Raw genomic sequence first — 13562 nt, 5'->3', positions numbered from 1 at the left:
ATAATTCAAGTCCAGTAATCCAGGAAGGGATTTGCTTTGGAGTGTCCACCGGGCAGCGAATATCACTTTCCCCAGCGGGCCGTCCCCCGTTCTCGATTCCGTTTTTCCATCAGTCCGTGATTCGAATTTTGTTTTAAAAAGTCCTCCATACGTTTTTTTATCTGTTTTTTTTAGTGTGTGTTTATTAATTTGACTCATCTCCTGAATTAACTGGGCTGACGTTCAGCCCAGGAATGGTCCCTGTGGTTCCGGCCCTTCACCAGGCGGCGGTCTCCCCCATCTCCTGGCCTTGGTGGGACATGGGAGCGCTGTAGCTGGAGTTACTCGCCAAAGAGAAAGGAGGACTGGGTCCGCCCCCGTAAGCCTCCCCTGGGACCGGCTGCAGGGAGCCCGGTAAGCCCGGCTCCGGACTCGGGGTCTCCGTGTGGGAGATCATGTCCGTGAACCTTTGGTCGTCTGACGGGTGGTGGCCCGATCCCTCCATGGCCCCGGGCCCGGAGGCCAGGATGTAAGGGGACTCGGCCGGAGACTGAGCCTGCGAGGACGGAGGGCCGTGGGGGAAGAAGTCGTAGTTGCTTCCCGGTCCGTAATAGTCGCCTTGGTATTCTGCGGAGGGACGGGAGAAAAACACGGGGTTAGACTTTCAATATGTTTTTCTTTTAAATCACCTTTTCTTGCAGCCGTGTGCAACTTCACCCCCACGCACCCAAAGTGGGGAAATTGATCGTGTCCAATTTCCAACCAACCGCTCTCCAAGCAGCCTCATTTGAGTGTATAAACAACTCCACACTTCTCCACCTCAGTTCTCTCGCCTTTTTACACACTGCATTCATCTCCCTCACTCGTACGGCTCGCAGCCTCCACGGATCCCCCCCAACACACACACACACACACACACACCTCCCCCCGCGGAAACTTCCAGATCCGGATGAGGAACCCTAAAATGAGATTTTCTCCGAAGCCGGGAACCGTCAGCTCCGTCATGCAGCTTCCAGCAACATCTTCCTCTTCTCCACCTTGCCAGGGACCGTGGGACTATTTATTCCCAGCATGCAACTGCAGCTACCCGATTGATTCCTTTATCTATAACTCATCATAACACAGTGCAAGGAACTGCACAGGGAATATAAACTATACCAAAAAAAGCGGCAAAACCCAGACGATGCACATATCAGCATTTTTTCTTGAAAAATAACTTCAAGCATGAGTCAAATATATTAAAAAATCCCAATTAATTTCCCAGCAATCAATTACAATTACAATTCCACGATCTTTTCAGCTCTAAATACAGAATCTTTGCTCCTCTGAACACCTGTTCTGTATTTTCCACAACTCCGCGGTGTTGGATCATCAATAGCTTCGATAGCAGGTGACGGGTTTACCACACTTCCATCTTTACTGCATCACACAAATCATTTAGGCCATCGTCTTTATGCGGGTATCCACGTGCACATTTGCAAATGATTCCACGTCTGTACGGCGCTTTCACGACGGATGTCGAGCTCAAGGCGGATCCTCCGGGGAACACGAACGCCTGCACAGAACGTGATTAATCTAATCGGCAACATTCAAGCAAAGCTCAATTCACGACTGACGCTTTTCTCGTCTAAATTATTTCGACTCTCTCGCGCGGCAACAGAGCCGGCATATTAATGACAGAAAACAGCCCAAATTCCATGCTTTCAAAGAAAATCTCTTGCACACACTCGGATTTTACAAACATTCTCGACCTCACCTCTAACACTGACTGACATGTTTACGCCTCTGAGAGGTTTCTGCATAAACCGACTAATGTTTGATGTCTCCAGGTGTATTCATGTTTATGCCTCATTTCTGTTTGTTATTTCGTTTAGTTATTTCATGAGTCTCAGGAATCTAACGTGAATACAAAAAGGTTAACGGGTTGCGAACCACTTACTGATAGTAATGATAGCTATGCAGATACTTTGGTATTCATGTTCCCTGGTTTTAGGATATTTGTCTGTGGTTTCTGCCTCCACCCCAGTACAACAGAAGAGAATGATTTTCTTTTTTGTCTGGTGATCACAGCGTTGCAAAATTGGACTTAAGAAAAGTAATTCTCTGGATAATCAATAAACCTCACTGTGAGCAGTTTCCATTAGAAATATTTCTTCGGAATTTTCAATGACAACTGCGTACAGGATGTTTGAAGTCGGTGGATTAAGAGAACTTTCCAATGCTGAGAGCAACAAAAATGAAATTCCAAATATCTAAAAAAACGTCCTGTCTTTTACAAAACTCTTTTCCTCGGCCTCGAAGGAAAACATCAGTTTTTAAGGTCGAATAAGGTTTGTACAACGAAGCCTCTGCACTGTTATACAAATATTACCACAACTAAACTAGTTGAAGCCTTTATTCGCAATGCAAAGGCTAAAAATACATTAAAATAAACCTTATTATGAAACATAACAACTTTTTTCCAGCGTAATATTCGCTTTCTGTAATAAATATCAGAAAAATATCAGGTATAAATACGGAAATGCTACATAATCGCTTTGTGAGGGCCTTAATAAGAAGGATGTTTTAAATATATCAATAATTCATGATTAAACAGTGATAAGTTAATGACGTCCCGAAAGGTGCATCGCTTTAAACGTTATTATGGGACGGCATATCTCCTTCCCTTTGGTAAAGGATGGTCCAGTGAGTCCTACGCTAAAGGAGACACTTAGTATTTAGAGAACTCAACCAGCTCTTATCAAGGCTGCCACTTAAGATCTTTCCAGGTCATTTCACTGCTCGTGAAAAAAAAAAGACTGTTTGACCGCGGACCAAAACTACATGTAGATAACTCAACGGGTAGTTCTTTCTCTTTTGCTATAATTTGGGTGAACAGAGCCTTTCTTGTTTCCATGCAGCTCACACAGGAATCCAATCCTGAGAGCCAAACCACTTTGAGATCCGTCCAGTATATGTTGGGACAAAACCAACCGAGCAGCTGCTCCTCTCGGCGTCTCTCAGAGAGGCTCTGCATGCACAGAATGAGGTCTTCGTCGCTCACAGCAGCTCAACCATCCACGTTAACGTCAAGAAATGCTCTTCTTCACTTTCTTACTGAGGTGAGGACGAGGAGATCGATACCACTCTCATGTTTGTGTGTTTAATATGAAGCTACGGCCAGTAAGCGTTTAGCTTAGCTTAGCATAAAAATGTGTGGTTTATTAATGTGTACAAAAACAGTATAGAAATGACGCTACACACGACCAAAACATAACAAGTTTATTAAACTGTATATGAGAAGCGTACGTAATCACTGTGACGTCACCAACTGGTTCCTAGACGGCCACTTTGAAGCCTCTTCACCGTCGCCATCTTGGTTTTTTTGCAACCAAGAAGTGACACAAGAGGGCGCAACTAATCGCTGAATAAAAAATGTGTTTAGCCAACCAAAATGTTACAGTCAACTTTCATGAAGTGGAAGAACAACTCCCAGACCGGACAACGCCGTGGTAGCAATCACCTTGTAGCCCCGCCTCTAAAGCATACTCTGCTTTATGGTCTGTTTGACTCTAAATGGACCATCCTTTACTAAATGAACATCAGGCTGTATTAAAAAAAGACTTGAAACGAGAGCTTGAGACCATGAACTCACTCAGTTTACTGGGGGAATAAATCAAGAGAGAAGTTGTTGCAACCAGAGGAGTAGGCGCTAGCTGCCTGCATCGGACAGAGACAGGCTAGCTATTGGTTTCCAGTATTTATGCTAAGCTAAGCTAACCCGGCTTCTGGTTGTATTCGACGGACAAACATGAGAGCGGTGTCGATCTTCTCATCTAACTCTCGGGCAAGAAAGCGAATGAGAATATTTAACAAAATGTCATTCATCCGTTCCACATGTTGCAGGATTAACCATCACAAACCTGCGCCTTCTGTTTCTCACCTCTTCCATGTTCTCCTTTCAAACCCCCACCGCTCCAAATCGCCCCAGTTACATTAAACCCAGTCTGTTCCAACAGCACCTTAAACTGAGATCGATGGCAGACTTTACCCCGCTGCTGCAGACGTTGCACTGGAACGTATTCCTCCTCTCCCGCCATATGCTCTCAGCCCAAACAGGCCGGAATCAGCAAGCTAGCAGGTTCGATATCAACAAAACACGTTGCCTTCATTTGCTGTTGCACGTGGCTTTTTTATTTTTTTTTATTTACTTTTTTTTTATGGAAATCACCAAGAGAAAACAATAAGAGCCGACACGACGTTCGCAAACAAGCTAATTATTTGATCTCGCGAAACAGGCCCCTGCTAGTTTGGGCCGACCTTGAGAATAAACAAGGAGCGTGTGTTGTGGCCTGCGTGGTGAATCTGTGTGATGGGGGGTGGGGATTGAAGGGGAGGGGGTGTGTGTGTGGGGGGGGGAGGAGGGGGCGTTGGCTCTACAAGCTATAATTACAATCCCGCATGCAGACGCACCACACACACACACGCACACGCACACACACGAGCATCCGTCCCTGTAAGCAGCAGCAGAGGAACATAAGGAAGCAGCGAGCTCGGATAAAGGCGAGCAGACCGGGCCTGTGCTGCCGCGGCACAAAAGGGTGTGAAAAGCAAGAGACGAGAGCGAGGGATGGAGGTTTTTGTCCTCCTGTTTTTTCTTTTTCTCCCCCCACCACACACACACACACACACACACACACACACACTTCGTGCGCTCGCAGCCTTGACGGCTCCAGTTCATTGTATCCTCCAATGCCCGGGCCCTTCAGGTGTAGATGTGCAGGAGCTGTTTAGAAAGCCCACGGCTCTCAGACTGTCCATGAAAAAATAAAAATAAATGAAGGAAAAAAAACTGCTGATACACATGACGGGCGCATCTGATTTATTCCTGCAGCTCAACGTGGAGCTGCTGTTGTGTTGCTACATGCTGCCCACCTGCTATTGTCTCCAAGTGGTTTGTTTCGTTGTTTTTTTTCTTTCTTCATTAAGTGGTCTTGACAAGGTCCTTTTTTTTATTTTAAAGGAATATTGATTTGAAGAAGTCTTTACGCCAACAGGAGATCACATCGTGTTCCAGCGCACGCGGCTAGACAATAAAACATACAGAGTGCAGCTCATCCTTTTAATCTGCAATTAATTTTCACATGTGGGAAAACCACCTCATCTCCAGTGGAGAGAAACGTTCACAATTTAATAGCGACAAATATTTTTGCCGCCAAAAATATTTAAAGCAAAGCTTTCTATGTTCAGAGTCAGCGGTACAAATAGTGCAACAACACATTCACCTCCAGCATCTTTCAGCATCTCATCCAGCCAAAAGAAATCCCTCATCTTTATTTGAAGCAGGTTAAAGTGTAGTAAGAGAAGTATTTTAATATGCTCGTCTTTCCCGCAGAATACTTGACATATTTTTCTATTCATTATTGCAAAGCCTTTTTAAGAATTCAAACAAATAATCAAAACGTGTGACGCCTCTACTCTAATGTGCTACTTAGTTTTATACCTTAATCATTTGCTGAAGAAATAGCAGATTTTTTCCCCACCTACTTTCAAATTGAAGTGTTTTTATAGCAGGAATCAAGTCCCATAAAAAATGGCGTTGTGCTTTATTTCTATTTTTCCGAAGGTCTCCATTCTGAAAGAGTTTCAATCCAAACTGTGTTTTCTCATCTTAAATGTCCCCCATGATGCAACACTTTCCCTACAAGTGTCTGATTGCAGCATGTATCCTCCCAGCTGTCCAGCTAAGTGGCAGCATGTGACAGCCAGGCAGGTTTAATGCTTTCACTTGTCAACTCAATCCTGCAGCTAGAAGTCGAAACGCACACGCAGCGGCTGAATAGTCGCCAAGGTTGGAGTCAAATCAAGGATGAATAGATGTGCAAGAAAAAAACATGCAAATCAGCATCCCTGAGGTGACATGTGCAGTGTTCAGAGGAGAAAGAACAACCTGTGTGCAGCTGCTGAAGGTTGCAATTAAAGTTACACAACATTTGAGTTTTAACAGAATAGAGCGGTTTACTAAAAGCGGTATATGTGCACTTTATTTCTTACCTCCGTAGTAGCCGTACGCCCCGGGTCCCAAAATGTCGGGATCCTCCAGCCTGCCTCCCAGGGGCCTCATCCTCCTTGGGCCCCTGAAGAAGGCGTGCCGCCGGGCCCCCAGAGCGCTCAGCTGCTTCATCCGCCGCTCTTTGGATCTCCTGTTCTGGAACCAGACCTGCATCCAAACCAGAGGTCACAATTAAAGCAGCTGATGTCATCGTTTAAAAAAAAAAACATTTCAAAATGAAAAAGGCTTTTCCAGATTGAACTGTGGCCACTTAAGTCTCATAATAGCAAGAGAACACGCCATGATGTTCCATCAACTTTATTCTATGTTCACTGTTGAGGGTTTGTGTTTGTCATAGATGTAAGACTTTAAGGAGGATTTGCATTTAAGTCACTATATTTTGCCAAAAGGAGGAAACACTGTTGGCCCACTGATGGAAGTAGTGCAATATTTATATATTTTAAGTATTATGGAACTATTCCTGGAAATAATGCTGTATTACAGTTGTTCTCCCTCTTATAGACACACAAACAAATGGATTAATGCACATAATTCGGATCAAATAGCATGTTAGTGATGAATTCCAGGCGCAGCCAGAAACTCCAGACGGATAAACTCGGAGAACAAAGTCTTTGTTTTCACTCAGATAGAAATACTAAAGCAGCCAGGACTGAAATCTCAAGGATTCACTTAAAGGAGCTCATATTCAACAACAACAAACAATTTATTACAACATATTTGCTGCTGGCTCTTAATCATCCCAATTATCTGACAGCTCTGTTATTTGAACTGTACTTTCATTCCCTCAGGGCGAGATTATGGGAATAAACAAAATGGTTATGTGCAAGTTAAACTAAAAGTGTTAAACAATAGAAAACAAAACGCAGCTGCACTTTGCAGAAAAAGTAGAAACTAAAGAAATATAACATGAAAATGTTCCAGTGCAATATCAGAAGTACATAAATTTTGATCAATCAAGTGTTTTCCTGTGATTTCCATATAATAAAAGTGTTATAATACATCTCTGGAAAGCAAAAAGTATCCAAAAGCCAACTCAAAAATGAGGACTGGATATAATAAAGACATTATAAGAAGCTGGAACCAGAAACAACAACAACAACAATAACAACAACAAAACACGTTTTCCAGTTGCAAAACAAAAGCGACCAGCAAAGCAACATTAGCGTGTAAACAGCCACACACACACACACGCACACACACAGACACACACACAGACCTCACTGCAAGTTAAAATAAACAGTGGAAGCTACAAATCAGAGCATAAACAGCCTCGCCGCCTCCCGTAAGATAAACTGTCTTTGAAGAGGAACAAAGGAGGATTTCACTACACACCATATGGAAGAATGTCTGCATTAGAGGCTCATAACACATCTTGTTTCGCCTTTGCATCACTGCTGCATAATGATGTGTGCTCACCCCAGCCGGGCTGCACCAGAGGCAAAAATCCCACTGTGCAGCAGATTAACGAAAAACACACACACACACACACACACACACACACACACACACACACACACACACACACAGAGAGAGAGAGAGAGAGAGAGAGAGAGAGAAAACACCTAAACCCACTTAGGCTCTGTTCTGTGTGCTCCGGCGGAGGGAAAAAAAAAAAAAAGACACCTGCTTATTGAGAACAATCGTCTAACTGTAGGGTACATTTTTATGGAAATGCTCCCGCTCCCCTCGAGAGAGCGTTGCTTAGGGATTACATACACATGCTGGAGGAGCTCACAGGGCTCCCCGTGTTGAGAGCAACGGTATTTAACACGCAGCGAACGAGGAGGATGACGAAACACAGAGAGCATCCATTTTGGCTCCGAGCAACACACACACACACACACACACACACACACACACACACACACACACACACACACACACACACACACACACAGACACACACAGACACACAGACAGGGGTGGACTGCCTGACTGATTGATTGATTAATTGATTTATGTATTGGCTGTTTGTTTGAGCTCTGTTAATGCAGCTCTCTCTCTCTCTTACACACACACACACACGCGCGCGCACGCACACACACACACACACACACACACGCGTGCACACACAGCAGTTCATGATATAGATGAGGCAGAGCAAACGGGCTGGAAGTGAGTAAGAGCAGAGGGGTGGGAAAAAGGGGAGGGTGGTATGTAAATCTGTGAAATCAGCGATAATTACAGTGAGTGCACAAAAAGCCACATCACATTTGGCAGAGATGGTGCTAATCATCCTGTGTGTGTGTGTGTGTGTGTGTGTGTGTGTGTGTGTGTGTGTGTGTGTGTGTGTGTGTGAGGGTGAAAAGACAGACATGTGGCCCCAAAACACGCTTGTGTTATTCTGCAAAAACATGTTTGAGGTTCCTCTCCCCTCTTGGCAAACACCAGGCTGACCTTTTCTTACCGATTTCATGGCCGCGCAACACGTTTGATTACAGGAATAAACCGCTGGCTGCAGAAAATAAATGATGTTCTATTGTGTTTATTATATCCACGCGTCAGTAAATTGGATTACTAGATCTTAATTTCAGGGCATGAACAAACGCCTGCAGGTTTTTGGAGGTTCACGGCGTGGAAATTGGATGCAAACGCAGGAATGCAATCTTTATCGGAATATTAAAACACATAAAAATAGTGGAGTGAGCAGCATTTAATTTGAAAATAAACTCTTTTTTTAAGTAAAGTGTCAAATTAAATGTTTAAATGCAATAAAATATTAGATTGGTGTCTATTTTAAATATAAAAAAAAGACAGAATTGCTCAAAATAAGGGTTTCCATTGTTAAGTTATGTCACTTTAAGGCAACAGGAATGTGTCACTTTAAATAAATATGCAAACTGACAAATGCCTCATGTTTTGTTGCATGTAAAGACAATTAAAAGTAGTTTTCTATCACTATTATTTGAGAAAATGTCATCAACTACATGACACACAAAAAATAACATAAATGGCCACCTGCACGCGTGGTGGATCTATATGCTGCACTTCATGTTTTGACATTTCTCTAACATACGATGAGAAAAAAAACAACTCATCACATTTCAGTGAAATACACGTCTCTGTCTCTGCTGTCCAGACGGCGGGTCTCACCTGGATCACCCGCATGTTGAGTCCCGTTTCCTGGGCCAGCTGTTCCCGGATGTGCCGGGTGGGTTTCGGCGTGGCCACAAACGCGGCCTTTAACGTTTCCAGCTGCTTGGCCTTGATGGTGGTCCGGGGCCCGCGCCTCTTGGTCCCCGAGTTCTGCTCCTCGTTCTCAATATTGTTCGTTTCCTTATCTGAGGACGTGGAATTGTCCGTCTCTTTTATGTCGTCCTGTATTGGGTCCTGCAGATCCGGCGATAAACTCCTATCTGTACACGACGACACTGACGGGAGGAAGAGGAGGAGGAGGAGGAGGGGGGGCAAACAAGAGGAAGGTCACGATCCGAAATGTCAGGGAGGAAGAGGAGGAAGAGGAAGGGGAGGAGGAGGGCTTTAATTAGGCCTGGAGATGCACAGCTGCAACACTGGGAAATATGCATCGAAAGTATGACGTGTTTTTTTTTTTTTTTTTACCTATTTGGACACATTTTTTGCATGTCGTTTAAACATTAAAAAAATATACTATATATTATATATATAATATAATATCAGATTTTTGCAGAGTTGATGCTTAAAAAGCTATAAAAAATCATAAAGACAAAAAATTATAAAAAAAATTCTCATTACAAGCAGAAAATACATTTCAAAGTATTACATATTATTACACATTTATGTAAAAAATAAAAAGATATATATATATATATATATATATATATATATATATATATATATATATATATATATATAAACATGATATATATGAGTGAGGATCTCTGGCTGTGGAGTGTTTCTGTCCTCATGAGGATGAATAGACGCGCCGAGAGGAGCGCGCGCGGTCAGAATAACAGACTCATCCCCGCGGATCCCCAGGACAACAATAGGAAGCCATTGTCTCGTGGAGGTAAATATGAAACCATTCATCTGACAAGGCTGTTGTGGAAAGATCTCCACGGACTGCTGGAAACGTTCCGACAAAAACAGACTCGTGTGGGACAATTGAAGCCGCCCCTCTCGACTTTCTTTTGTCCCTCATATGCATTTATATAATATGTACACACACACACACACACACACACACACACACACACACACACACACACACACACACACACACATATAAATGTTTATAACGTATTGTCATCGCGCTGATTACCTGAGTTCAAGTTGACTTCCTTAATGGCCCCGGAGCTCGAGAAATCTTCTTTGCACACGAACTTGTTTTCGTCGATGACGTAGAGCTCCTCTCCCGTGGACAGCTGCTTGTTGCACACCATGCAGGTGAAGCAGTTCAGGTGGAACACCTTGCTGCGGGCTTTGCGCACCAGGTCGTTCGGCGAGATCCCCTGCAGACAGCCCGCGCACTTGGTGCCAAACCGCCTGCATGGCACAGAAAACACAACGTTACATGAGTGTGTTTTTAACCCCACACTGGATTACATTCGGTTTAGACCCCAAACACAACATCGTATAATAATATATTAATTTTTTGGTGGAATTGCCATTTTATGTCCGCAAATGTGCACATCAGAGATAATAAAATGTGCACAACAACTTGAGAGGAATAAAGAATTACAATTCTAATAGTGCTAAAATATTATTTACACAAAAAGTACCGGCACAAAATATTAATTATAGTAATAAAATAAAATAAAACATACATTTCTAACCATTCCGGTAAAAACCCATATATAAGTATATATATATTTGGTAAGTATTACGTAATTAATAAACACACATTCACAATAAACAAAATAAAATACCTGTCTATATTTCTGACGGGTATTAATAGAGAAGATCATTCAAGCGGAAATAATACAAAATAAAAGAATAATGTCAGATTTCGCTTCCTTTTCTTCTTCTGGTTGAAGGCTCTCTAAAAGCCCGCGTGCTCGTTATTTTGATGGAGGTGCTCCGACAATAACCCCACGCAGAACGCATTAGTGACAATCAACACATTGTAGCTGCGGATATATTACAGGATTAAGCTGAGTGGGAGCATCTTAGCGTGAAAATCTTCTCTTAATCCATATTCACCCGCTTAAACACCGAGTGGGAAGAAGTCTCATCAATTTGATACACAAATACCCCCCCTCCCCTAAAAAAAAAAAAAGAAAATGCAAAAAAATAATCCTTCTGATTTGGAAGAAGAGGTGGTGCCTTTTTTTGTGTGTGTTGTATTTCATGTTGGAGGGCGGTGGAATAAAACACCTGAGTGTTATTTGGGTTGTCACGTGCATGGCTGTTATTATAAGGAGTTTGAGCAGAGGTCTGGGGGTCACTGGGCTCTACCTGCTTTACAGTAGACGTGGGGGGCTTAAGCCTCTGGGTGAAAGCAAGCGCTCCTTTTGTGGAGCATTGTTTTACCACTAATGTAGGCTTGTCTCTCCATTTGCAAAGGTATCGCTCCGCGGTCCCTCCTTTCTCATGCATGCGCCCTCCTCCTCCCCCCCAAGCGAGAGGGCACAGCTCTACTTACACAACAAATGGACATATTAAGGTGATTACTGTTTCGCCTGGCTAATGGCCGGCCATTTAAATCCACCGCTTGATGGGACCTGCGGTAATATGATGGCCGAGGCCGCGCGAGGCCAACACCAGCCCGGCCCGGACAAAGGCGTAATGCGCCTCACATGTCATTAGACAATTTGGGAGAAAATAACTGACACGCATATGAAAATGATGCTAAGAGAGTGCGACGGGACAAGCAAGGGCTCCACTTATCACTCAATTACCTGAGACGCTTCTGCTTTTTATGGTGTTGGGGATTGTGAACCGGTTAATAAAATAGTCTAACGGGTGTTTGAAGAAATAAAAAAAAGTATTGTGGATTTGCGAAATAGATATTTAAAAGAATACAAATTTAAAAAGCATAGCTGGACAGTGAAATTACATGTGTTGTTGTATTGTCGAGGCTCTGTATTAAAATGCAACGACATTTCAGTTTAAAACCCTACATTAAAAAAAAGATATATTTTTACATTCATTCTACATATTTTTTTCTGTTTTATTCCCGTTCAAGATAAAAAAAAAGAATTAAAAAGTTAACCCGTGACGTGATATTTTTAAATCATGGGCCACATTATTATTTCTGCTCCTTCTCCTCATTATCAATAATGGGTCCATAAAAAAAAAAAAAAAATCTTTAAGCTTGGCAACTGAAATCAGAGCCCCCAGAATCCGGACTCTCTCGTTACCTGAAAAAGTCCGTTTTGCAATACAGCTTCCCGTCCCTGGAGAAGCACTTCTCGGTGAGCTGGCAGTTGCACTCGCAGCACTGGACGCACTTGGCGTGCCACGCTCGGTCCAGCACGTTGAGGAGGAACCGGTCCAGGATGGGCCGCTCGCAGCCGGCGCAGTGGACCATCATGTCTCCGGCCTGCAGGGCGCACAGAGCCGACCTTCCCACACGGACTGCGCTGCTCGGACTGGGGCAACCCGGGTCCACGCGGAACAACGTCTTGGCTCCGGGGGAGGTGTGCTGTCAGGCGAAAAGTTTAAGGAAGCTCCTGTCCTCCTCCACAGAAGAAAAAAAAGGCGAGAGATCGAGAAGAGACGATCCCCGGGAACTGTTGTAGTCCTGCTCCTATCGGGTCCTGGCACTTGTCACAATCCACAATCCAGAGGTTGAGGAGGAGAGCTTTCAGCCGCGCCAGCTGACGCTCTGCGTAACGGACATGCTCTCTCTCGCGCGCACAGCTAAAAACATCATTTTATTATTAGTATTATTATTAATATTTCTGATATTTCATCCCCTGTTCAGCTCGTGCTTTGTTTTGGTGTCCAGTCATTTCCTTTCGGGCTCACCTCGCGCCGCCACTTTCGCATCACAGTGCCTGGGTTGTCACGTTTTTTTTTTTTTTTGGCCCATCCAGCGCGACTCGGCGTCACATTGGATGACGCCCTTGTTAATTCACCCCCTCTCTCCCTCCCTCCCTCCTTCCTCCTCCTCTCGCCTCTCTTCTACCCTCCCCTTCCGTGTGCAGGGCGAGCCAATCAGAACGCAGTTGTTATGGTTACGCGTTCATAGCTGTATAGCCTCCGAGCGAACCCTGAAATCACAACCAGGGGCCTGCGGATGCACGTGGAAGGTTTTTACGCGGGGCATCGCTGACTTTATAAGGGGTTAAAGACACACACACGCACTCACACGCACACACACACACGCACACACACACGCGCCTTAAACTTGAATGTCCAACATACGTGATACAGGTTATAGGAGATACCTGTAAAACGTGCAAAGGAGAGCGCGCATGAATGTGAATGGGCGCAGCGGCAGTGGGAGTCACCGAACATGCGCTAATGCTACACAAGCCTCATAATGGCCCCTGTGACAAAACGCTCCCTGCATCACACTGACTGTGGCCGGTCTGAGCCCGAGGCCCCTTTCTCATGCAGAAAGCTATTTACAGGGAAATGCGATGGATTAGCCGCCGCTCATCAA

At 44.0% G+C, this 13562-nt stretch overlaps 1 protein-coding gene across 1 annotated transcript; it reads right to left on the bottom strand.

Annotated features, from left to right (window-relative positions):
• Nucleotides 1-256: 256 nt before the first annotated feature.
• On the bottom strand, nucleotides 257-12485 carry lhx5 (LIM homeobox 5; the record flags this gene model as incomplete). The annotated part of the gene is made up of 5 exons (XM_079235160.1): nucleotides 257-606; nucleotides 6013-6178; nucleotides 9125-9402; nucleotides 10272-10495; nucleotides 12313-12485. 5 exons carry the CDS (start codon nucleotides 12483-12485, stop codon nucleotides 257-259), a joined length of 1191 nt encoding a protein of 396 aa, XP_079091286.1.
• Nucleotides 12486-13562: the final 1077 nt, after the last annotated feature.

The sequence above is a fragment of the Taurulus bubalis genome (assembly GCF_910589615.1).
Source record: "Taurulus bubalis genome assembly, chromosome: 19".
Taxonomy (NCBI): Eukaryota; Metazoa; Chordata; class Actinopteri; order Perciformes; family Cottidae; genus Taurulus; species Taurulus bubalis.
This window is presented reverse-complemented; position numbering and strand designations above follow the sequence as displayed.